General features: G+C 39.5%; 2 protein-coding genes across 8 annotated transcripts in view; one reads left to right on the top strand and one right to left on the bottom strand.

Moving 5' to 3' along the window:
* Nucleotides 1–20,632, bottom strand: part of LOC118441722 (uncharacterized) — a 77,295-nt gene extending 56,663 nt beyond the window's left edge. For 3 of the 5 annotated variants that reach the window (XM_035866501.2, XM_085656949.1, XM_085656948.1), the window contains exons 1-2: nucleotides 13,801–14,467; nucleotides 12,538–12,742 (exon numbers count right to left, since the gene is read on the bottom strand). Coding sequence is in view for 1 of the 5 variants with exons in the window: in XM_035866500.2 (XP_035722393.1) it covers nucleotides 8,211–8,283 (73 nt within the window). In the remaining 4 variants the exon portion in view is untranslated. The other 2 variants (XR_014982172.1, XM_035866500.2) reach the window with 2 other exon arrangements.
* LOC118441721 (dipeptidase 1) overlaps nucleotides 1–27,500 on the top strand; it is a 79,558-nt gene that overhangs the window by 14,496 nt on the left and 37,562 nt on the right. For 2 of the 3 annotated variants that reach the window (XM_085656947.1, XM_035866498.2), the window contains exons 3-4: nucleotides 270–835; nucleotides 917–1,344. In XM_085656947.1, coding sequence (XP_085513073.1) covers nucleotides 1,339–1,344 — 6 coding nt within the window. In that variant the 5' untranslated portion in view covers nucleotides 270–835; nucleotides 917–1,338. The remainder of the gene's footprint in view (nucleotides 1–269; nucleotides 836–916; nucleotides 1,345–27,500) is intronic. The other variant, XM_035866499.2, reaches the window with a different exon arrangement.

The raw sequence follows: 27,500 nt of genomic DNA, 5'->3' as shown, positions 1-27,500 counted from the left end.
ATATACATAAATATTATCTACTTAAAGGTAAATATAAAAGCTAGCGTAATTTTTAGATCAATGAAAAATCCTTACGTATATTTATCTTCTTAACGAGTAAACATCCGACAATGAACGTAACGCCGATTAACTTCTATAAAAGATTGCTACTACAAGTAGGTAATAAAAGTGTTTATCTATTTATATATACGCGCGCGCTTGTAATAATCGTCTTAATGACCATTTTATTGCGTTCAATTAACACCTTGACGAATACTTTTCTATTATAGTTGATACTACCTTGGGATCCTTCGGCGAGTCATTCAAAGCACATACTCAGAGAATACAATAAGAGAAAAATATTAGTGGGGTCAGTGAAAGAGCTCGTTCGCGTAAGCCGTAGGAAGGATGAGAAAAGGAGAACATTTTTCGCGGTGACACGGCGAAGAAATTCTCACACGACGGGAGGCTGCTCGCGTGGGAGAGTAAAGCGTGTGTGTGAGAGAGAGAGAGAGAGAGAGAGGGAGGGAAAGAGAGAGAGACAGCTTTGGTGGGCGAGTAGCAGGGAGAGAGCTTGCGCCTAGCCAGGTCGACTGGCTCGAGCTTGCGAGCCTTCTAGCAGCAGCCAGTCGCCGGCTGCCGGGCCACGGTCGAGCATCTCTTCTCGACTAGACGAGCTTAAAGAAAGACTGCGTGCAACGACGACGACGACGACGACTACGACGACGACGACGACGACCTCGTAACCCTTTTTCTACAACCCTACAACTACGGAACTTCCTCGAAGAAAAACGAACAATATCGACGAAGAAACGTGACTTTCATCTTCTTTATCATTACTTTTCCTCGTCAATCTGTACATACGAATGATATTAGCTCAATTTTTTAAACACATCCTACTACGACGATAGACGGGTAATAATCGTCCTGTTTTTAGGTCGAAAATATTTTCTCCCATCTAAATCAAGTGAAATCACGCGAAGAGTCAACGTGGCCACGTAATCGTTCTCTCGCGTGCTAACGAATCTAAGGAAAACGCTGAAGGAGGGAAAATATTACGGTGTGCTTTTACGATATAGTGATAGAGCTCTCGTTTGCTCCTGCTGCTCTTTGGATCTTTTCTCTCTCTCTCTCTCTCTCTCTCTCTCTCTCTCTCTCTCTCTCTCTCTCTCTTTCTCTACCTCCCGCTCTCTCGATTTCTCTTATCTATTTCTATCCCTTGGAAAAAAAGAAGGAAAGAAAGAAAAAAAAGGACCACATCAAAGAATCATGGCGAATGGCTAACAAGCACGAGTATCAAGCCCTTTTCTGGACTGAACGTGTTTTTCACCAACGGTGGGACCATGTGAGGCTTCGACCATGACGGTGAGTCGCCCTTTTTTTTGTTCTCTCTTTTTCTTTTGCTTTTTTTTTTTTTCTTTTTGCATTCTATGTACTCTTTTTCATCAATAGAATGTTTAAAAGGGAGCTTGACACTATTCTAACAAGAAATGGATATACAACAGGAAATTCTTCAAATCTCAATTTTACGCGCGAATTTAAATCCGCAATGAGTAGCGTTTATCGTTCAAAGTCCGGCGTGAAGACGCGAAAGTGTCGATAAACGCTCGACTGGATTCTAATGGACTAAGTCGTCCGTGGACAAATTTATCGATCACAAGTTGTACCAAGAAATACAGGGAGCAAGGGAAAGAGAAAGAGAGACTATTCCAAGTGCTCTCTCTTTCTCTCTCTCTCTCTCTCTCTATAATGCATTGTCGCACCACTGCCAATTTCCAAGATTCGATCTTATCCTTTGCAAGTAGTCGTAAACATAACATAGTAGCTACTTTTCCTTGGAATTAGGAGACTACTGGGAGTAATAAATATTAACAATAACGTAAAGTCGTATCGTGCAAATCGGCAATGCATGTGGTATACGTTAAAGTAGATACGCATCTAGTACTCCGACGGTCGTCCCGAATTATTATATTTCGGCGTACATACATGGGAGTCGCACGTGTGCGCGTGCACGCGTTCGAGAACGAATCGACCGTGCGGTTTTTGATACTTCGCGCTCCCAGTAAAATCCGAAACATCCGCTTGAAATTCGTTCGGTCGCAATGCCGAAGCATGAAAACGACGCATTAACATCGAATGTGATCGCGTCTTATTGTTAATAACGATAAACGATAGAGCTGAAATAAAGGAAAAAAAAAAAAAAAAAAACAGAAATAGAAGGGAGGGGATTGAAAGAAAAAAAAAAGCAGAGAAAAGAAATACATTCCGAGCGAGCAAACGGAAAAATTGGCCGAGTTTTCGGAGGATACTTTAACGGAAAAACGGACGTTACGTAGGAAAACTATTGTCCTTCCACTTTTTAGTATCAACTACGGTTTTCGCACCTCAACCGTGCTTCCAGAGAGAACAAAAAGTTCCTCCGCGACCCTTTACTCTAGTGCTCCGCTAATAAATCATATTTGAAAGTTCTCTTCGAAAAGCGCGCTTACATCGTTCCACCCAAAGTTCCTTCTCGCCATACGTTATTATCCTATATTATAGGATATGTTGGAAACTAATTAGCCTAATTGATTGACTCGATGAAATCTGTTACAATCGTTTCGACGTTACCTTATTCCTCGACCAAGTCGCTATTCGAATTTAACAGAGTCCTAGGCATCGAAAGTTTTCCATTATACGACGTTTATAATTTGTACGCTCGTTCGCAGATTCGATTGATCTATCTCTATGGTGTATCGTATTCGTTAATCTCGTAAACTTTCTTAACCGCGTTCCATTTATTAACGAGAAAGAGAAGTGGGACGACGTACTACTAGCCGAGTGAACTCCTTAAGAGGGATGTTAAGTTTGATAAACTTTGTGAGCGTTCAGAATTGATTTATAAGTCTCGACTCTCTCGGATCTAATTTTGTCGAATAACGCCTTGTATTCCACGGGGTATAATAAAGCGTTCTCTCCCTGTATCTGTGATATTTTCGAATAACCTTAGAATCGTCTTTCTTCTTCAAAGACACTTTGTGTCTTTCCGACGGTTACGAGGAAATATATATCATTCGGTTAAATGAAAATTTTCGAACGATATATAGAGGATTCGCTATCATTGCCAGATTCGATTTGAATATTTCTTCGAAACGTCCAATATCCTTTCGTTCCCCACGATTTTTTCTCTTCTTTTCCTATTTAAATAAATAACCATGACATTAATGAAACTTGGCTACACGATAAACTCGTTAACGTTTACATAGACACACAATCGCTACGATCGCGTTGAAGCTCTCTGGAGAATAGGAAGAGACAATGAAGTTAGTCGAAGAAAGAGAAGTAAAGAAAGAAAGAGCGAGAGAGAACAATAAAGAAAGAAAAAAAAGTCTATGAAATAAGAAAAAGAAAAATTCCAATCGAACGTGACGGAAATTCGTTTCTCGCGAGATAGTAATACTCGGAAAAAAGTTATACTTCGACCGATGGACCCACATCGACGCAGCCTGCAGATTTACATATTTAATGTAATTACGCTAACCGACGAAAAAGTTTCTTTTCGACGCTGCAGTACCGGGACAGTCAACGTCGGCGGCCATCGCCATTGCCCCTACTGCTAACAGTGTCGTCTCCCGTTCTTATCGCCAAAGACCGATGGAAAAGGAAAAGCAGAACTAAAGGAAAAAGATTCAAAGCTTTTATTTCGGCGAAATAAAAGTAAGAGGAAATAAATTCGACGAGTAAAAGAGGGTAAAGACATCCTCTAACCGCGCCTAACAAATAACCGAAGAACCTTCCGGAAGACAAAACTTAGTTGGCAGAGAATATCAGTGCGTTATGTCCGCTAGAACGAGCAATGTTTAACGCTAAACCCATCATACTTGTCTAAATAATGGATTTCACATTTTTTCTCGTACCATTGCTCGAAATCGTCATTTTTACATGTTACACACACATACACACACACAGTTTTGTTTATTTTTCCTCGTAAACTAAAAATAATAACGACCAATTTGACGAACGTGTTATAAAAAAAGAGAGAGAGAGAGAGAAAGAGAGAGAGAAGAGAGAAAAAAAGAAAAGTTGACAGAAAACTGCAGAGTTACATTCCTGCCAGTTAGATTCGATTGAAAACATAGTGAACATCTGTCTAAATTTACGTACATCGAACGAGAAATGCAACGAGAAAGAAAAAAACAAAAAGTGGACGAGCACGCACCGTAAAAAAAGCTATGAACGAAACGATGAGAGAAAGGTGAATGCATCCGACTCGCAATCAAGGTCGCTCGGCAGATATTAAATTCATGGCTAATATAATTGCTTTTTACCCAAAGATAATTCTTTCGAGCAAAAACACGAGGAATTTAACGATCGACCATTTTTATGTCTGGTGTAATGGATATTAAAAAATAATTTCGACGACTCTCTCTCTCTCTCTCTCTCTCTCTCTCTCTCTCTCTCTCTCTCTCTCTCTCTCTCTCTCTCTATAGACATCCTGTAATAAATTGCGCAATAATATCATACATCCAAAGTTCAGCCTTTCTTTGCATCTGTTACACTAGAATTTTTCCTTAATCAATAATCTTTCGGATACACGTTTAATAATGTCACAGGAAATCTTGCCGTTTCAATACTGACCTCCGTCTTCGTTCGCCGAATAGACGAGAGAGGAAGATTAATTCTATTCTACCGACGACGATAGCATCGAATTATTCTGATATCGTGAAATTCTGATCGACGATTCCGAATGTAAAGTTCCGAGAGCTTTGGATCGATGTACAGTCCGCGGCAATGGGGCAACTCAAACGAGGAGAATCCAATAAGAGAGAACGGCCAGATTATCCATTTACAATTAGAACGATTCATTTCCATAACATTAGCAAAAATAGATCGCTATTATATTAGGAAGCTCTTTGGAAAAATTATCAATGTTTTCGCGTCGAGAGTTATGTTATTTGATCGTCCTAAAGCTATAAAGAAGGAGACGAGAAAAGAGTGGAGGAGAGAGAGAGAGAATTTTCTGCGCCGTATTACGCTGTGAAAGGGCGAATAAAGGAAGAAAAGGCAGACGGGCCAGAAAACGCAACTTTTGATTGATGACCTTCTGAATCAATTTCCGCGTTACTTCGCCTTGGCCATGAGAGAAACATCTCCAACAGGTGTGGCGCCGTTGATCAGGAAAATCGAAAAGTGTATTCGGCCCACCTTTCGGACGCAAACTGAATGTTTTTATGCCCCTGTACGCGGGAATATATTATCAAAATTACACACCGACAGAAGATATGTTTTATGTTTCTTCTTTTTTTCTTTTCTTGTTTATGCTCTTTTACCGGATATCTCTTTCGAATAATTGTCGGGAAGGGAAGAGATTCCTTCGGAAGAAATAAATCGAATGGCGCTGCGAAAGCTTTATGTTTTCAATTCCGTTAGCTCTCGAGCGCGTAGATGCTACGTAAGTAAAGGGAAGAGGAATGGAACACGGAATATCAGATAAGATATTCGAGGAAATCGTAAATCTACATAGAATATTTTTAACGCAGGCAGAACCTTCTGTTATTTCTTTCCTTTTCTATCGCGGAGCCAGTATTACATTCGATTTGACTTTGCTCTCTTTCTCTCTCTGTCTGCCTCTCTCTATTTCGTAGCTACTACGGAAAATCAAGATCGATATATGTATAATCGTCGAGATTCAGAAATCCAGAAGCACTTTCTAAACTATTTTATACTCTTGGTAGGATCGTACGACCACCCTGGAAATCGACAATCTCTTTTGAAAATAGCACTCGGGCTCGACAAAATAAATCGTCTTACGTCAGCAATTGGGGATCTCTTTCGAACAAAAGCTCAAAGACGTAAAAGCATCCTACCGAAAAATGGCTGCTCGATGAGTAGCGTGGGAGGAAGAAGGAAGAAAAAGAAATTGGTAAAGTCGTCGAATAAAAGATAAAAATGCATCCGCTCGGCTCGGTCGACAATGTCTAGTACTCGCATAATATATGAAAATTTGGAAGACGCTTTTCTCAAGGGTTTTGCAGGGAAAAGAAAAGAGAAAGCGGAAGGGAAAGAAGTTCGTAGAGTAGGATGGGAAAGGAAGGTGGAAGCCAGGGTGCGGTCGAGTGTAAAAGAAGGTCAAAAAGTAAAGTTAAAAAAGAAAAACGAAGAGCAAGGCTCGTGGTGTATACCAAGAAGCAAATGCGCCAACTAGAGTTCGCTGCTGGATTTCGGAAAGTCCTTATCGTTTACCACGCTCCTTGTCTTTCTCTCCTAGCTTGGCTCTTAATCGGCTTCTTTTCTTGAAAACTTCCTTCCCTCGACTACTCTGTTGTCGCATATCGCATAGGCGGAAGTCCCCGAAGCGAACATACGCTGGGGATCTAACCTGAGTGGGGAAAATGGAAGGATGAAAAACGTGTCCTTCGTTCTCAAGCTTTCTCGTAGTAAATCGAGAAGAAAGGACGGTCGAGGGGTATTAAAAGGCATCGGGGATATAGGTAGGAAGATTTTTCGCAACCCAGACGCAACCCATTTACGATCGCAAATCATCCGACGAGATATATTAAAGTTTTCGAAACGTTATCGTTACTCGCAGCCAGACCACACACACACACACAGAGGACTCGCGAAATACGTGCTGAAAAATTTCAACGAGAGAAAGAGAAAATGGTTGCCGAGGAAAGAAAGTCTCGTAGCCACGTTCAAAAAGCAGAATTCGGTTCACGTCGAAGGACTTAATACGCGAAACGCGCAAAAGGGCGGTAAGCGTGAATAATCGTTATGCCGGTGGTCTCACCCAGGTCGCACCTATTTTATGCAGAACAGGTTATACCAAAAGTATGAACAAGAGCCAAATAAAAGGAGGAATGACGAGAGTGATGGGAGGATGGGGTGGGATGGAGGTGGCGAACTATCCATTATGTATCATTATCCAAACTCGATTTATAATCCTTGCGAGCGTGGAACGTTTTAACTATTTTATGATCCTTCCAACTAACGATAATCTTCATAAGCTACTTAATACGACTTTAGTAAATTCTACCCTTGTAATCGTTCGATTACATAGAATCATAGAAAACTACAATATAGACCGATACCGAATAAATTTGTCTCGAAACTTTTATCGAATCGAACTATGAATTACTAAAAAAAAGTACACGCAAAATATAAAACTAAACGCATTATCGCATCGCGTATTGTTATATCCCCTATCATCGTATTCGATCCTATGTTTCTTTACGAACTATCGAATAAAAACGGAGATGAGTAACCTTAAATTTTCTTTCTCGCGATATCAGTTATGTATATCGTCTTCCTCTCAACGAGAGGAGCAAATTTAAAGATTCGAAATCCGGAAATTCGCAGAAATCTCAACGTCTCAACGCGTCTCTCTCTCTACTTCTATATGTATATATATATATATATATCTCCGTCGTGCTTTTCACTTGTGCAGAAAATTATGCTCACGACTATTTTATTCCCTCGTCCCAGCTCTATCGAGGAATTTAATATCTTCGCGTAGATAAATCGTAATCCAGAGATTTTCGAGTCGTTCTCTTTCTCTCAGTCTTCTCTTATTCCTCTGCTATTACTGTTACTTCTAAGAAAAATAACTACTCTCTTTCCTTTAACAAAGTATAAGCACGCTCTCAAGATAATACCTTTGGAAAATAAAACTTAGCTAGCACATTCCTTCAACACGGATTATAACTACTTTTTTTTTTGTTTCGTCAGGAGGAAAAACCTTCATAGGCCCCCTGAGCCCCGTACTCAAAGGAATGTCGGATTCAACCCGCCTGAGCATACTCTCAGGTTCGGATCGCCTACCGACTAAAAAACCTCCCGATACTTATTACTAACACGCTGAGGAGAGAGGGCGTGGGCGGTATCGCGCATAAGCGTATTACAAATTCGCCCAGTACCCCTCCTCGGTGAGCCAGGCCGATATTCGCCTTGCTCTCATTCATTCATCTACATTCATACCACACAACTAAATACGGCGCACTCGACAGGGGCCCACGAGCCCCCGGAGACGCAATTACTCCCTACCTATATACATACATATTGGCCCGATCCCCACCCCATGGTGCTCTAACCAGGCCCATTCACGCCCGTATACACACATTGTATGTATACACACACTCACACCTAGAGGGAAGCGATGCGTGAGCCAGGCGCCGCCTGAGCCACTCGGAGGCTTGCCACTGGAGCTACTCTCTTATGCAGCCTATCGTTCACACTCCTGTCCACATACATACCCGCACGCTTACTCATATGTCCTTCTTCTTGCGTCCGTTCCCTGCGCCTCTCAGCGTCCACCTTTGCACGCATGACCCGCCCTGAGAAGGTCTGGAAGGTCGCCCATTCCCCCGAGGCGTCGCTTCTTCTCCCCGAGTCCGTGAAGGTTCGGAAGGAGCCTCCTAAGGTGCCGGAGGATACCCTCCACTTTAGGGATTAGGGCCTGAATGACATTCTTGAATCTATTACTATGCCCAGGTATTTAACACTGATTCTAATTTCTACGCAAACCCCTCTAAGGCAAATCTTAGGGGGCGGAACATTCCTGCGTCTGCAGAAGGCAGAGGCAGGGAAGGCCATGGCCTCCGTCTTTTGCGGCGCCACTTTAAGACCCAATCCCTCGATCTCCTCCACCAAAACGTCCAAGTCCCGCTCGGCGTTCATGATAACCTGAGACAGGTCCCATCCCGATGACAGGAGGGCCGTGTCATCCGTATAGCTGATAACACGGGAGCCACCTGGCATCGGGGGTTCGGAGGACACTGTCATAGGCAATGTTCCACAACGTAGAGCCCAAAACGGATCCCTGTGGGACCCCACAATACACTTGTCTTTCCCCGGCGCATCCATGTCTACCTGTATATGTTATGGCGCGATTGTCTAAATAATTCCTGATGATGCTCACCAGGTAGCGTGGAAAGTTTTTTCGCTCCAACGCCCTAACGATAACGGCCCACGACAAGGAGTTGAAAGCGTTAGAGATATCCAGACTCACCAGGATAACCACTTTCCTGTTCCGCGTCGATGCCTCCACAAATTTTTTAACATCGAGGACGGCATCTACAATGGATCTGCCCGTCCTAAACCCATACTGCGATGGCGCCAGGGTACGAGTTTCTTCTAAGAAGCTGTTGATCCGGCCAACAACTATGCGCTCGAATAGTTTCCCCAGTTCGCCAATCACGCATATCGGTCTATATGATCCCGGTGTGTCCGGGGGCGCGTCCCTTTTCTTTTTGATCAGGACGAGCCTCACTATCTTCCACGCTGTCGGGAACCTTCTTGTCCTCAAGCATGAGGAGAAGCACTGCGCCAACTATTTCCCACAGTGTGTCGACGCAGCAAGCACAACCACACCCGGTATCCCATCCAGTCCAGGAGCTTTCCTTCCTTTTCCTTTCCTGGCGGCAGCCAAGACCTCCTCCGTAGAAATAGTCACCTCTGAGAGTGTAGGTTCCTGCGGCTCATCAGTTCTCGGTCCTCCTAGGAATAGTTTCTCTCATTCTGCCACGGTTTCAGTTACTGATGGGGCATAAGGCCTGAGTTTTCCCAAGACCAATTTGTAAAGTCTGCCCCATGGATCATCCTCTATAGAGTCCAGCAGGTCCCTCCAGGAGTTCTTCTTGGCTTTTTTAAAGCCCTAGTCATTGCCTTCCTTGCATTCCTTAGAAGGTCCAGAAACGGGTGTCCAGAACCAGGCGCCCAGAACCGCACTATTTCCTCCCTGTTCTTCCTTTTCCTGACTCTGGAAAGTTTCCTTACTGTGGGCGTCGCAACGGCCCTAAGGTTCGTTAGTTTGTCCGACCACCAGTAAGTACTTTTACTACCGCGGATCTGTCCCCTCACCCGGGACATGGCCATGTCACACGCTTGTTTCAGTGTAGACTGTGCCCATTTCACAAATTTGTCTGCACAGTCCACAATGGCCGTATTCTCCCTGCACATAGTTCCACTCGTCCATTTCACTGAAATGAGGGTCGTAACCAAGTGGTCCTCATCCAGAGAGTTAACCTTCCAACGAGGGGGCTTTTTATGTTGTGGGCGAGAATTTTGAACCCCTGTGACCTTGTGACTATAGCTAAATCTAACATATGAATGGTCCGACCGGGACTCAGCCTCATCCACCCTCCAGTCCGAGAGACGGACGCCAGCTGCTGGCGTGCCCCACGTTAGATCTATAACGCTCGACCCCTGCGGTCGAACGCACGTGGGACAGCCAACCCGGCTCAGCAGAACCAGGTTCATTTTGTTGGCCCAGACGCAGAGCAACTTACCCCTGGGGTTATTCCTGCCTTCCGGGTCCCATCTGCTGAACCGGGCATTAAAGTCGCCAGCCACCAGCGCTGGGAGAGCAGGGAATCTTCCTAAGAGCTTTTCGAGCTCATCAAGGAGTCTATAAAACATGTTAATGTTCTTACTGGGAGGAAAGTAGACTGAAACTACCAGCGAGTCCCCCCATTTGACGGCTACGTAAAAAAGGCCCCGACGCACCAAGCTACAGGGTCTTCCACCTTCACCCACAAGCACCGCAGAGAGTGGAGTCCTTCCCAGGGATAAGAACCACCTCTTATCCCCAGGAGGAACCCACCACGGCTCCGCAATGATCGCAATCTCTACCCTGTCCTCGTGCATGCGCTTTTCCAGCAAGTTCTGCGCATTGCGTGCATGGTTCAGGTTTATCTGTAGAACAGCAGAGGTCATTGTCTATGGGCCTCCTGCTGCTTCTACACCTATTGAGGTGCCCGGTACACCCTGTTCCACCTCTATGTCTTCATGCACCCTTTCCTTCTCGGTCACTTTCACTGTCCTAAGTGTAGTTTTTTTCCGCGACCTTATGCGAGTCTTCCCGGATTGTTTCAAGGCAAATATTTGGTGCCCTCCCGAAAACCTTGTCTATCCATTTTCTAGAAGGCACTACCCGGCACTCCCAAGATCCGCCACGGTGGTTGGTCGGCTTCCGGCCAGCGTCTGCACAAACAGGACATGTTGTTTTACCCGTGCATGTCTTGGTCAAGTGGTCCGGCTTCCCACAGACATAGCATAGGTCTGTCCTAAGCTTTGTAGCCGTGCACAACGGATTATAACTACTACGGAAGCTCGTTTATCTCGTTCACTAATAAATAAACGTCAAAGCTTGGCATGGAAAGGAACGCGTACGATGTATCGGGAGAAATGGTGGATGCTTTCGATAATTTAATTATCGACGCGGCGCTGTGCCATTGACGAGGATAGAAGCAACGACGATGCGTCCCGTTGTAATTACTATCGCTCAGAGATCCAATAATGGCGCTATAATGGCACGAATACGCGATACGTGTACGATTTAGTCTATAAATTAGAGATGTCTTTTTCGACTAGCAGCGTTCTATTCCTGATTTATCTGGTACGCGATATCCCCCCCCCCTCTATCTCTCACTTGCCGTTATCGTTTCCCGACCACTCGTTCGAATCGCGGAACATGCGAGCCTAGTTGCTGCAGCGTTGTTCCTCCGAAAGAAAACAAAGGAAAAAGCGTAGAGCCTATACAGAGGGAGAACCGACATGCCGCTGCAAGTAAACGATAAAAATTCTACGCTCGGCTTATGTAGACACATACGTTCCATACTAGGAAGGAACTATCGATTTCAAAAATATACGAAATCGATTTCTTTTCGAACAAATTAATAACACCGCGATCATACAAAATTGTTTCTTTCAAAGTAAAAAATCTTATTACCTGTATACACGCACATATATCTTCGTAAATATACATATGTGTGTGTGAGTGTGGTGTAAATATATTTTTTCGCCGAAATATCAATATCCCTAAGTTTATCACCATATTCACCTTAATGGCAAGTATTGAAGGAAATTAATCCGAGGTCAAACATCGCGAAATGAAAAAGTTGTCGTCCTTTACGTCTACACGATAGGGACGAATATTACGCTTTCGCTTGAGAAAAAGACACGATTACTCGGAGAATGGCTGGAAAGGATTCTTTATTTTCTTTCTCTTACTCTCTCTCTCTCTCTCTCTCTCTCTCTCTCTCTCTCTCTCTCTCTCTCTCTCTCTCTCTCTCTCGTTTTCAATGCCCAACGACTTAGCAGAGTCTGAAGATTTTCTTTTCGTTTTTCCAAGCAACGGCATCGCCGCTGATTGGGTCTTCTTTGGAAAAGGATCTACCGTGCTAAAATTGATTTCTCGTTCAATATCAAGAGAGAAAGAGAAAAAGAAAGAAGAAAAAGATATCTTCTTCTCTTATCATCTCGCACGGCACGATATTCGTGACATTTTTTCATTAAATCATACAATGTAATTGTACCACAAAGATTAAGCAATCTTCTAAATAACTTTCTTTCTTACGTATAAGTCTGTTTACGTACGTAAAGTAAAAAGAAAAGAAAAAAAAAGAGAGAGAGAGAGAGAGAGAAAAGAGAAAAGTCGTCTTTTAAGGTCACCCCATTTCCCTAGCGAGGACAAAAAATAATAATAAAACGCGAAGGGTAACTCTAGAAGGGCCGCAAGGGTAATTTCATTAATTCAATTTCGAAGTGGTGCTGTGCACATCGTGAAACGAGAAAACTCACCGAGTGCAAAATAAACGTTCGCACCACGATCCTACTCCGCTGGATCGCGATAATTTTCCTGGAGCTTTTAGAGCGCAATTCTCGTACGACTATATTCCTCGTTCGCCACACGTGTGCTTCCAAATTTTTCCAAAGGGACCTCCGTTAAGACATTTTCCAGTTTCAAGTATCTTCAATTTTCCTCCGTGCAATCTGTCCTTGTACCCTATTAAACGATACAAAAGAAATTAAAAATAAGAAAAGAAAGCAGCGAAATGAAATTATCGCGTCTATAGTGATCCGAATAAAGCGAAGGATGCGTGAAAGGAGCAATAGGGTTGGGGAGGGAGGAGAAGGAGAATAAACGCACTCGTGGCGAGTCTCTTATGTTGGTGAAAACGTAGAAAAGGAGTGGAGTCGATGAGAAAACGAGTATATACATCGAGTATATATGTACATGAAAAATATATGCCATGCGAACGCACTCAAATGTTTAAGAGCCCGTATATGAAGCCGAGCTTCGCTCCTTGTTTTCTCACTCGGCCCTTTTCACTCGCAGATCGCTCTCGATTGCGATCACGACGTTGGAAATAAAAGCGCGATATCTATACCACCTACGTTACTGTTGAAATTAAAAATACACACGCGGTTCAATCAACTGGTTGCAAAAAAAAAAAAAAAAAAAAAAAAAAGAAATCCAAGAAATAATTTTCAAACAAAGTGCGCTTCGAAAGAAGAAAAATCCGAAGTCAATTAGATCGATAGAATTTACATACGTTAAATCGTTAAATATATCTCGCAGGCGATATCGATTGATATGATATATATATATACATATATATATATAACCACGTATATGGAGAAAGAAAATATTAATAAACGATAACGGAGTTTTGTTATACTCGCGGCATCGAATCTTCTTTGAAAAGCTTTTAACTGGCTATAATTTAATATACTTTAACTTTTAAGAATAAAATGGTTATGTTCGTTTAATAAAATATTCCGTATAAAGTCATCACCATAAATAGCTCAACGATATCGTATAAAGATATCAAACATTATGTAATAATAAAACCAACCTACGAGGAAAAAATTAAACGATGTATTGAGATGAATACGACTCTACAATCTGTTTTGTCTACGTTCGAGCTCGAGAATGAATTCCGAGAAATTCCGAGCAATACAATGCCTGTAGTAGTTTGTTTATTCTCATAATGTTAACAATAAGTATTTTTCGATGTTGTTAAAAATATTTCTTAAAAATAATACACTGATATAACTTACCCACATATGAAACAGTAACGTATCCACTTATACGTATCATCCTCTCTTCCGAATTCATAGTAAGTTTCTTCTTACGTTAACATAAGCCGTAATGGATCTCGTTGAAATATGAAAATTGCAAAATATGAATTAATACGATATAAAACCTGATTGATTTGAAACGAACAGATTATATCTCTATCTCTGTATCAATATACATGACGTCGACATTTCACTAAATCTCGATAGTAATTATTTCTGTAATTAGATAAACGTATGAAAATTTATATCTTCTGTCTTCTTCATAGCCATCTTGGATATCGTATTACGCACACAAATGCACGCACGCACGCACGCACACACATATACACACGCAATAGTAGAGACACATGAACGCAGAGTATTATACGCAATTCGATCGGTAGTGATTAACGAGTTACAAATAATTAACTAAATAATATAGTTATGAAATAATTAACTATCATTACGATCTATGGAAAATATCGATATTGAGAGAAAAATATGTGAACAACGCGTACGACAAAGTAAAACGCCAAGTAGGACGCCAATTTTATATTCACAAATATCTCTTAATCGAGGTATTGAAACGAGCTATAAACGATAAGAAATAAATATTTCATGTTGGGCATTACGATTATGCCATGGAAAAAGATATATTTTGAAATAATAAGCTATTAATTACCTGTAATCGAACAGACGATACGGTTCTCGTCGTAAACGTGACATTGCCGGAACAAATATGGTGGTCCTTCGTGCCTGCGCTATGAGACGAATTTGAAATCGGCATCGCGCATGCGTACAGCGCCACCTTCCCGATGATTCATGCACGTACAAGGAAAATTACATCGAAGTACTGCTTGAAAAATAAACGAACGTTACGATATATATATATATATATATTACGATATATTACGATATATATATATATATATGTAAATTATCGAAGTAAATAATTTTGTGATAAAAATGCAGGCCCCGCCGTATGATGTGAACATAAAGCGCCAGAGAAATTGCCGATATAATAAATTTTCTTTAGCAACTCTTAAATTTTAATCAATAACAAACAATTATAGGAAATATGAATTTGTTTGTAATAAATAATTTTTTAACGAACACTTGTTATAGCGAACTAGTTTATGCAAATGCGAGCGATAGCTCGAAAATTCAATCAGTGGATACGTATTCGATACATTAGGAAGTACGAGGCAAATATTCAACGTTGAAATTTTACGTGAAATTTTCAAAAGTAAAACGTCACGACGCGTATCAATTAACCTCGATTCACGGAGGAAAATTTGTATTGTTTCAATATACAATACGATAAAATACGAGCGATGCATCGAATATCCTGTTTCGTTCATTTAATGAGTGTAGGAATATGTGTATACATTGCATAGATATTAGAGTAATGTTTTTATATCGAATGCAAACGACTTTAATGGCATAACAACAAATCAACGATGAACCTTCTATGCTTTATGTGTAATGCAAAGTTCGTTCAAAGAAGAATAAATAAATAAATAAATAAATAAAGAAAGAAAGAAATAGATGTAAAAGAAAAAATAATAATAAATGAAAGGAGTAGTAAAGTCGGTAAAGAGAGGACGACAATATTTTCTATAAAATTCGTCGAGCCAGATCGAAATTAAAGGAAGGAAAACGTATAGCGCGTGAGAGCTTCACGTAACTCACAATCAGGCGCGTCTCGTGGCTAGATAAATTTAATGTCGAGAGCGCGAGAGAAAGAGATAGAGGAAGAGAAACGTTGGCGTAAAATAGTGGAAGGATTTTGGAAGCGCTTGTTCGGAATAATTCGGTTAGTCGCGAACAAGCATTGTTATATAACAGTAGTTGTATTGTACTAGTGTAGCTATAGCATCAGCAACACCACCAGTAGCCTCGATACTAGTAGCCTCGCTTGTTCGGTAAAGTATGTATATATCAAAAAGGATGAAAGTTGGTGGCCGATATTAATTCATAGACGTGTTTCCTATGAACGGAAAGAGATGCGCTACATTGGATGGCGATGTACGAAATATTTGGAGAAAATTTGGAAACAAACTCAAAGAGGATAGTGGTTCCCTCCGAAAGTGTCGTGAATTCTCCTCTTCTTCGAATCTATTCGGAGCATAGTCAAATGTCGAAGAAGTCGTACGTGCCTTCGCATATTCTGCTCCGTACATTCCGAGTAATTGCAAGGAATTTCAATGACGCACGAACAAAAGGGTTGTCCGTGTAAACTCGGATGATTGGTCGCCTGCTCTTTCTCTCCCTCTATCTCTCTCTTTCTTCCTCTCGCGTTCTCTGCAGCCGCGACGAGGCAAAGGCGAACGTGTGCGGGAATAAAAGAACCATCTCGACGTACTCGACAGTCGTGTCCTGATGCAGGAGGGAGAAAAACGGTAGAAAAGGGAGGGAAAAATCACACGCTGGATGAATGTACTTTCAGCCTTCATACGTGTCTCGCGTACGAGCTTGCGAAAGTGAGTGAGAGCGGGAGGGAGACGTATTACGCCGCGAGAAATTTCATATCGGTCGCTACTCGCCTTTCGAGAGATATGGAAATGCGAGAATTACATCATCAGAGGAAAAATGTGTTTCCTGGCCAGTGAGATATATCCGTGAAATGATGTGTCGTTCTCCTTTCCTTTCCTTTTCTACTTTGCCAGTAATAAAATATATCCAATCGCTTCGTAAAACGTACCGAAGCGAGAAAGCTGTGGGGAAATTAATCTCTCCGTCCTCGTAGTCGAATATTACCTGCGAGAAGATTTTGTTGAGATAGAACTCAAATTCGTAATAAAGAATGTAAGAAGAAACGTTCATTGAATCCTAAAAGATTTACTTACTCGATCTATCTTTTTTCTTTCAAATTTCAAACAGCTAACTTTCGAATCTCGTTATAATCTAGACCGAACGTATGAGTAATGCTCGCAGTTAATTTTAAAAATTCGAAAAAGAGAATCACATTATTAAGACCATCCTCGCAGAATATTTCACAATTCCTACTCCAGGTTTTTTTTAGGAATATTTTACGAAACACCTGCGAGAATTCATGGAATTCACCATTCATAATTATAAAGTTGGCGAGAGTTGGAAAAGCTGGAAGAAAATATGGGAAGATTATTATCTAATTTAGACGACCAAAATTGCACAAGAACGCAAAAAAAAAAAATGAAGAAGAAGGAACAAAAAAAAAGGCAGTACTTACGTTACCGGTCTTTAAACTTTTTACTAGAATTCGTGTTTTTTTTTTCTCTCTTTCATGAAACATGTACGGTGTACTGCACCTATAAGATTATGAACAATGACTTAAAAGTATATGCATTAGGGAAACAAACAAGAAGAATATAAATACATTCGATGGATCGATCGATCGCGGTTTGTTACATTATACCGAGCACTTTCCATTGTTTCGTGTTTCTTACAGAACAGCAAGCAGCAACGCTATACACTCGTCTACATTCATAATATCGCAATCAGCAGATTACAATATCCCTGTTGTTTGTCAAAATTTAATCTCAGAAATTCACTTAAATACTTTCATTAAACTTGACTTAGATAAAACATTCGTACGAACAAAAAAAAAAAATATATATATATATATGCATAACTATCCATCGAAAAATGATCGACACATAAAAGAATTCACAGAAGAAAACACTTCGGAAGATCGTCCGAAAAAGCTAATGAACGTAGTTCGTCATGCGAGAAAATATGCATATATCACTTTTACATCGGCATATTCCATCGCAAACAATCTAAAAAGAATCGAAATGTAACGCGAACACACTTTGATGTGGAGCTTTACCACGTAAATCGGATACAGCTTTGAGGTGAAATTTTCCAGTGGAAATAGGAGGTAGTTCCAAAGCCGACGTGCTCTTGTCTGGAATTGATACCTTGTTCGACTATCTAAACTCGAAATACTAGGCAAGAGAGACCGGATATTTAAACTGCGAATCGAAACGAAAAGCTTGGACCGTCGATCGTTCTCATAGCGGAGCTTTTCGAATTTGACGACAAAAACAAAGAATTTCTTTTCCAGCAATGGCCAGTACTACATCTGTGTCGTCGTCGTCGTCGTCTATTCGTTCGTTCGCAAAAAAAAAGAAAAAGGAAAGAAAAAAAAAAAAAAAAAAAGAAAAAAGAGAAAAAAGAAGAAACAAGAAATATCCAAACTTTTCACCGACTCCTATGTTGTTTTGTTTCTTTTTTTTTTTTTTTTTTTCCTTTTCTTTTTCGTCCTTTCGACGTGGAAAACTGAAAATATACACATTCTTCTATAAAAATTCATGTGAACGAATAAAATTGAAGCAATAAAATGTAATAAAGATTTAAAGATTCGAATGAAATACGACTGACTTACCGACAAAATTAACTTCAACTATAATATGCCCATCGATGTAACGCATACAACATTGGAAATCAACTGGCTTTTGAAAGCTCGTTTAATTATCCGTATCGCTAATCCCTGTATTTCTACTTACGAAATAAACGCTTAATTAGGTTCATTCTTGAAAGAGCTCTATGACGTGTAAAGCTTGCGTTGCGAACGAGATTATAGTTAACGGTCAGCAAATCTCTCAACATTAACTTTCAAAGATGATATTACAAGTTCGTTAATGGTTCATAAGATATATATAGAGTATAAAATGTAAATTATATCTTATCTACATGCAAGTTACTTTACTTTCAACTTACACAAGGTACTAGAGGATATCCAACGTTGGTTAATCGTTTTCGATAATTATGCATCGAAAGTTTTGCTTGGACAACAAATTGATCACTCGTTGAATTTCAGGATAGTCCCTAACGAAACCTCCAAGATAGACGGAACTAACTTTCTTAATCTCTCCTGGATTACCTGCAAGAAATCAATTAATTAGAAAGTAATTTTTTAAAGGGAGGTACTTATTACCGGGAGAATACGTGCTATCATTTCAATATTTTGAAGAAGAGAAAAAGGAGGAAGAGGAAAAAAGAAAAAGAAAAGGAAAAAAGACCGCTCGCGGTCGAGAACGATGGGGGTGGGGAGAAAAAAGCAATCGAAGATATCGGAGGAGAACACGAGAGGGAAAAAAAAAAAAAAAGAAAAAAGGAACGGAGAAACTTTAGCGAAGAAAGTCGTTCGTGAAGAATCTCAACGTTTTCTCATTCAATATTCTCGATTATCGCTCTTATCAGATCGTATTTTAGTTCGACAAATACTGACCATGACTTTTCTCAACTTTATTATTGAAGGTAATAAAAAAATGGTAATAAAAAAAATAAACTACTATCGTTTTAGTTAAAGTTTCGAACTTGTTACAATGTCCTCGTTTGCACGTTTTCACAAATGCTTTGCGATGCGACGAGCAAAAAAAGGGAAAAAAAAAAGAAAAAAAAGAAAAAAAGAAAAAAAAAAGATTAAAAAGAAAAAAGCTAAAAAATTGAGGTAATAACTGCACGAACCAAAAGAGAGAATTATTCTTCTATTTATTGTGGTAATCAGACGTGCATTCATGTACGTACTATCAACCATTGTTCCTTTTCTACGAAACTCGTTAGAAATTCGTTAAAGTATTAATAATCATTTCCCTTTCTTCCGAAACTCGAAAGGTTTTAAAGTTTCCGCGTTTATGTTTACAGAAAACGAGGTTTCCTATGTTCGAGAAACTCGCCAAACTTTGTTTGAACTTTTAAAACGCGTCTGAAACAACTTAAAACAGTTTTGGAATTCAAAGTTATTTGTCTTCGATGGATCGGCTAGTACATTATCTTACCTTACTTTTTTTTAACCTCTAAGATAAGAACCGTGTCCTACTGGTTTCCTCGAACTCTAAAACTTTCATTGAAAAAGTAATAATATTCGGATTTTTTTTTTTTCTTTCCCTTTAGAAACCAGTACGAAACTAAGATATTTCATTTTAACGATACGTAATTAAGAGTCGTTTAAATATTTCGCGACGAGAACATTTTATTATTTTGATTAACCAATGATCGTTAAACGCGAATAAAGAAGATTCGTTTGATTGGTCCTCCTTTGTTGGCAATGTAATGCTTTAGACCAATAGCGCATTGAGTATAATTTCTTTTTCCTCTTTGCTTTTTACTACGTATTAAATCGTTAACATGTTAAATGTTACAAAAGTTGTACGCAATATATATATACATATATATATATATATATATATATATATATAAATCGTAGTTCGTAAAGCAAATAGATAAAAGAAGAAAAGAGATATACATCGAGAGAGTTTAAAGAGTTCGACAATACAAAATTCTTTATTGCGAGCCTAACGTTTCCTAACTCGTTTCTACCAAATACTTTTTCCGCATACATCGGACAACCATCGACCGTTGTTACCTATGCGAACCAACGAAAGCACAGAGAGGATAAAGAGAGGAAGAGAAAGAGAGAGAGAGAGGAGAAAGAGGAGGCTTTCCGAAACTACCTCGTACAGCCGATTTTAGCACGCCGTCAACCGGAATCAAACCTTTCTCTAACGGACGGCGAATCATTGCCTCTATCGAAAAAAGAAAAGGAAAGAAAAGAAACAAAAAAAAAGAAAAGAAGACAAAAAAGAACGCAAAAAAGATGGTCAAAGAGAACACACGACGAAAATTTCAACAAGTAACGAACGTACGATTGCATATTCCCTTATTTCCAATTGAGACATAATAATAAAGAAATATGAATCGTTCGAACGTGTACGATCGTTACCATTAATTACGAAGTATCGTCCAGTCGAAAGATCCTTTGTCTTTGTCGAATTATACAATTGTCATCTCTTCTTTTTTTCTTCCGAAATTGTATCACAATCACAAACCATGAGTTCGAACACTGTTAGAAACTTAAAGCGATATTAGGATTAACACTTTGGCAAATAAAACAGAGACTTTTTAATCGCTACGGTAAACAACGACTTACCGGCGTAATGAGAAAGCGCGCGTTAAAGGCAACTTGCTATTTCCGAGAGAGAGAAAGAAACTCGTGCTGTCCTATAACTTCTCTAATTCGTTGGGAGAAATATACGTTCGTCACGCAATTGGTCGAAGCATTACATCGCCAATAAAGGAGAACCAATCAAACGTAATCCTCAATTGTCTTGCTTAACGATGATTGGATCGTAGAAATAGAACGTTCTCGTTAGAAATATTTAAGCTATAATAATTTTCTACCATTCTATTTATCATTCTTCAATATTATTAATCGATGTACATATTGTTCGGTACAGATTTTCCTCTTTGGGTATTAGGTTATCTATTGTTCAGTTCGCGATCGATGAATGAAGAAAAAAGGAGAGAGAAATGGTATTGTTAGGGCATCATCCTGTCTACCTTTTTGTTTTGTCTTAACGATTTTTCCGCATCATTTTCGGACGACAAAAGATCTCAAGAAATCATTGCGAGGTAAATTCTTTTAATCGAATTATTTATTCTATAACTAATATTCGAAAGTTTTTAAATGAGCGTGGTCTTATATTTTTGTATGTTTGTTTGAAATTTCGTCGCAAGTACACAAGTAAAAAGTATATACATAAGTAAACTATCGATTTGCAAGAACACGACAAAAAAAAGGTGATAGTAGAAGTTACGTAATTATAAAGCTTCGCGATGATGTAAATGTGCAATTCGTTATCTGTGTATTCAGTATCTCGAAAGTTTGCCTAATCGTTCTCGATCTTAATTGAAATGACATCGTTCGCGATATAATATATGTAAATTTGACGATTACAAGTGCCGACTAGTAGGATCGTCATATGTGAAGTGTTAGGACAGTTATGTTTTCCTGCGTATATGTATTACACGACGACGTAGGTAAAGTCGTAACCTGTTGCACGATGAACAAACCGCTCTATACGTTCTCCTATTCTACCTTTATCGCTTTGCATATTCGTTATATATTTCTATATTTAGCGTTGAGGTACTTTAGCAAGTTACAGAGTTTAAGTAGAAAATGAAAGAGAAGACTAGATGGATAGTATCTTTGTGCTTTGCGAAATTTAATTTAACCTATCAGGTTAGGATCGATTTATGAGAGCATATGTGTGTGTGGTTGTGAGCGTGTGTATGCGTGTGTGAGAAATGCATTTAAAACGTATCGAACAAAAAAACTTACTTTAACGTGCCGGGAGTATAAATAAGGATCGATGGTTCGAATATCTCAATTCTGGAAATAAAAATGGCGGGCAAGGGTTCTTCTAACAAGTCGGAGGTTGCACAGCTCGAGGGCATCACAGAGGCATCTCGTATTTATGCGTAGTGAAGTCACGTAGGTAGGATACTGTGTGCTTTAGCGCACGATGTACCTTCTGGATATGCCAGAGGCATCGTGCTCTCCTTTCGCTTTCTTTTTTCTTCTTTTTACAATAACACACACGCTTCGCTGAAACATAGAGTGAGAGAAATAAAGAGAGAGAGAGAGAGAGAAAGAAAAAGAACGAATGAACGAATCGGAGACAAAAGTGTCGATTCGATCCATCGAAATCTCTCTATTTCTCTCTATCTTTTTCTTTTTATGATTTTCATCGGTGAGTTGACATCGCTATAAAAATAAGATCACCGAGAAAGATTGATATTCCATATTGTCTAGAACACTAACCCCGCGAAATGTAATGGACGTTCATCTTTTCTCTCTCTCTCTCTCTCTCTCTCTCTCTCTCTCTCTCTCGTATTGATTTTGAAACAAAAATAGTAACCATCCTTTAATCGCATTTACGTAGAAATTACATTTTTCTTTATGGTAAAAGTAAATGATAAAAGAAAGAAAGATAAACCGAGAGAAGTATATATTCGCGAAGTAAAAGTTTCTTGGAACTTTATGAAAAGTAATTTCGCAAATCTATAACGCGTATCCGCGTTAAATCTACTTATGATTACTTACAAAGCGTTTGCTGATAGATCGTGAAAGATAGGAGAAAGAGCTTGACTTATCTCTTTGGAAAAGAGAACTTTCCAAGAATTACTATCTATTTCAGCGTTACGTTATCAAATCACATGCATACGTATATACATATATACCGATCAACTTAACCTAACGATTTAATTTGATCACCATTTGAAATGTATTTCAAGAGAAAATTATTTCATTTGCGAGAAACAATATTCTCTTATTAAAAATGATATTATATACATCTGTGTATATATATATATATATATATATATATATTTTCGTCGTACGTGTTAAACGTAGTTTCATAATACTTCGAGTAACGCTATCCCACGGGATATTTCCCACTGTCATTCGTTAACCGTAAACTACGATTCGAACTTACTAGTCACATCCCCTAGTCGCTTTTCTCATTCCTAAGAATTTCTATATGCGTTACATCCATACATACATGGATACATCCATACATACGTATTCATATCTACGTACGTAATATAAACGTCTTTGAGTTCGTATAATAAACTTCCTCATGAGTGAACAAGTTTACTATCCGTTATGACTTTTATTCACTTTTTTGTTCCTTTTTTCTTTCTTTCCTTCTTTCTTTATCGTAGTATCTCGTCGCGATCATGCATAATCCTGGCAGTATAGAGCTTTCCTTTGGAATGTGCGGCATACATATGTAATACGAAGAGAGAGAGAGAGAGAGAGAGAGAGGGGGGGGGAGGGAGACAGATGGAAAGTAGGGGGAGGAGAGTGGCGACACGTCTCGACGTCTGCGACGGAATGCTACTGCATCTTCGGATTGTCGCCTTTTCTATCTCTTTCCTCTTACCATGATTCTGTTTGATTCGGGACCTTTGGCCTTTTATTTTTTCGCGATAAATCCTGACATTGCAAATACGACAGATTTGATTATTCTAAATATTATATATATATATATGTATGTATCTATACAGTATCATGTTACAGTACAGCCGTAATACGAAAGAAAAAGATTATAGGAGCTTCTCCTAGGAGGGAAAGAAAAAGGAAGAAGGAAAAGAAAATGAATATTTCTGTTTTCCTTTTTTGCTGAGTCGAGGAAAGATAACGAATGATAAAGGTCAAGCGTGGGTACATATGGAAATGCTGAATAAACAGTAAGGAAGCTTTTCTCTTTGTCTTCGCATTTCACATTTGCTTAGAGTTGATACGCGTATAGCGAAATAGCAAAATGGATTCCAAGCGTATGAAGTTCCGATTAACCAGCATTCCGAGAGTTCCGACATGCTCACGGTCTCTGGGTACGACCTTTACAAGTACTTCCTAGATCCTATCTACAATGCTCTACGTACGCTATGCTAATCGATTTCGAATATATCGGGTTCTCCTTCGACCTTAATGATATATGTACCTGTGTACTTAGATATACCTGCCCCTTTCTCTCTCTCTCTCTCTCTCTCTCTCTCTCTCTCTCTCTCTCCCCTTCCCCCGTTTTAATATGTTCGATCGAGAGAACGTTATACCAAGTTTATATTTGACGATGCACTTTCTTACAATGATGTTACTCAAGCGCAAACTTCGAGAATATAGCGATTTAGATTATAGCGATATGTATCGATCGAAACGTTTATTCGGGTCGATAAGAAGGTCGACGGTTATGACGGAAATATTCGATAAATAATACGATCGTAAGATGCTTTTAAGCCTGACGTTGCAGCATACGCAAACGCGAGAGGAATCGCGAAAGTATAAGTAAAGTGAGCAATGTGCCACTCTCGATTCTCCTCGTTTCAAATTCGAGAAGGATAAGCTTAGATTCGTTTCTCCTCGTCGGATTCATGCAAAGTTTGAAAAAACAAGCGAGAAAACTCGATGCAAAGAGCAAAGCAAAGCGAATTTTTTAGCACGTTTTTAAAGCAGATCCGGCTCGAACGAGGACTACGTTTCAAACTGTGCCCATGCTCTATGACCGGCATATTTCATTTCCTTATATTTCTATTTGTCTTGCGGCATTATTCGTTGTTAGATTTTTTTTAATTGATTCAAACACACACACAAACATACCGCGACGCGCTGTGCAGAGCGCTGCACCGCGCCCGATCGTATTTATCGATACGAGATCCTTCGTTTTGTTTCGTAGGAAAGCGAAATGTTATCGAATCGTTTTTCAATTTCACCGGTGTAACAAATGGTGATACAACACCTGCGGTGAACCTTGTATCCAGCCCTTACACCCTTTCTCTCCTGCACGTCTCGGTCATGCATATTCAACGTACGAAACCTCCCTACCTACGGTGCGGAACTATGCTACTACAGCTTCCCATTCGTGTACCTACCAATGACAGCTGACAAATGCTACTCAAGTTGCAGTAACATCGCTGCAATTTCCACGATAACTCGAATCTCCCACGAATCGATCGTTCCTCGAATACGTTCGACCTAAACTCGGACAATTACCGGCGATAATCGATTTCTCCTTCTTACCAATTCATCGCTCTTAAATTATTCATTTCATCGATTAGACTCGACCTTTTTTAATCGCTCGATTCATATCTTAACGCTTATTAATCTTCGAATCATTTTCCCCATTCTAGATCTCTCTCTTTTTTCGTCGTCGATTCAGACATAACGTACAAAAGGGTTGCAAAAATACAAGCGTCGTTTAACGTTTCACCCGCATAGAAAACGAAAACAAATCGTATTAGAGTTAATAGTAAGCGCAAATTGATGCAAAGCAAATTCTAAACGAATACATTCAGAAATTTCGATAAACCCGTTTGCTCGTTGATACGATGACAATTCGCAAAATAAGCGGATCCGTAGGAAGTTTAACAAATAATGCGAGAAATCGAACGTAATTGCAGTTCGATTATCATTAATTGCTCGTTCTAATCAGAAAACTCGTTTGATTCTCCTTAATTCCGGGGGAATATTATCGTGTGTATAAAAGATAAAGAAAAATTGGGAATGTCCGTTCTTAAAAAGATCTAAATAAAAATATTTGCAGTAATACGAGTAGACCAACGGGAAATAATTTCGAGTGGATTCTTATTTATTCTTATTCTTATCTATTCGATATCTATTTCGAGTCACATAGATTTAGATATTTTCATTTCAGTCGCATATTTACATATACGTATGCACTTACACACATATATATATATATATGTGTGTGTGTGTGTGCACCAGGAAATAGTTTTCATGTCGTTACGTCGTTAAGATTTCAGATCAGGAGATACGTATTGAACGACGAAAAGAGAAACTCGGCCATATGTATCGAGTGAAGAGGAGTAGAAGGATATCGTAGCTATCGCAATTATAATGTACGCGGTTATACCATAAATATTTTATTAATTTTTTCTTTGAACTCGAACTTTCCGAAAGCTGTTTGTCGAGAATAACGAAAGATCGTGTTTACTTTGACAGGAATCGTCGTAATAATTCGGGATGCAATTCGTCGCAGTATTTCTATAGCTGCAGTTCACCTGCATTGCTGAGAGAGAGAGAGAGAGAGAGAGAGAGAGAGAGAGAGAGAAAAGGAACGATACGAGAGAACCGAGCGTTCCGAATTACATCGTCTTCTGAGAAAATAACTACGACGACGAGTCATATTAAAAATACCAAAATGATGACGTAGTAGTCATCTTTCGTGTCTCTCTTTCTCGGAATTCTAAGAACACAAGAAATAAACTTGGGCGGGTCAAAACAATCGCAATACGTGTAAGACGACAATACGCGGTACTATTTTGTTTTTACCGGAGTCTTTGTAAAAGGACGCTTCAATGAAAGACGCTCGGTTCAATGAAAGTTTATAACACAAATGGTAGAGAAAGTAGGGATAATGTAAATATGTACGAGAGGATATTATACCTTGTTAAGTTTAATGATACGTACAGTCGGAGCGAGATCGTTCGACGTTTATAAGATAAATCGTTCTTTTTAGAACTAATCGTGCGAAATTTTTCTAGTGGTTTGCACTTAAGTATATTACTTTGCATTTGTTAACGGATAAGATAAGATAATCGTCGAAGAAGATGAGTAATCTGGGATTTAAATGTTTTTTTTTTTTTTTTTTTTTTTCTAGAACAATAAGCGAATCAATAAGATACGTACGCGTAAAGTCGATTCGTCTATAAAAGCATTTAAAGAGTATTTCGATGAAATATCTAATGTCGGGGATGAAGCGGTTCGCATTAAGGAGGAATCCTCGACCACTAATATCGATGAAAATCGTGATGTGCGGTAAAGATGAACCTTCTAATACAGCCGAACCCCATAGTGGCAGGCAACGAAGATCGATAAAGCACCTTGGGCTCACAGCTTGACGGGATTCCAAGGGAAGAGAGTGAACGTAAGATAGAGAAGGAAAAGAGAAAGCTCGAGAATGAAGGAAAGGAGCTCCAATAGTCCTTTCAAGGAAATGGAGCGAACGGACCACCTTGCCACCATCTTCTTCCTATTCCTCGTAGTCATTTTATCTGAGCTTCTAAGACGATTTTAATGTCGGCTCTCGTTCAACTTGGAACACTTGGTATGTGTACGTAAACACCATTAATGACACTGGTATTGCAAGTACTTGCATACACACGTGTATACGTTTTTCTCCTTCTTTTTCTCCATCTCATGAATTTTTTCTTAAGTCTGCGAGAGATAGAGAAAGAGAAAGAGAGAGAGAGGGAGCGTTCCCTCTCTGTAGCAAGTAAGCAAGCAGAACTTCCCTATCTATCACGGGGAAAGATCAGTACCTTTTCTGAAGTATCTTTTAAGAAAGAGATGGAAAGTTTCCTTACCTCGAGCGTATCTCGCCACGCGTTTCCTTCGATTTATATACGTCTAG

Source organism: Vespa mandarinia, chromosome 5, assembly GCF_050613455.1.
Source record: "Vespa mandarinia isolate Hongniang chromosome 5, ASM5061345v1, whole genome shotgun sequence".
Classification (NCBI taxonomy): Eukaryota; Metazoa; Arthropoda; class Insecta; order Hymenoptera; family Vespidae; genus Vespa; species Vespa mandarinia.
This window is presented reverse-complemented; position numbering and strand designations above follow the sequence as displayed.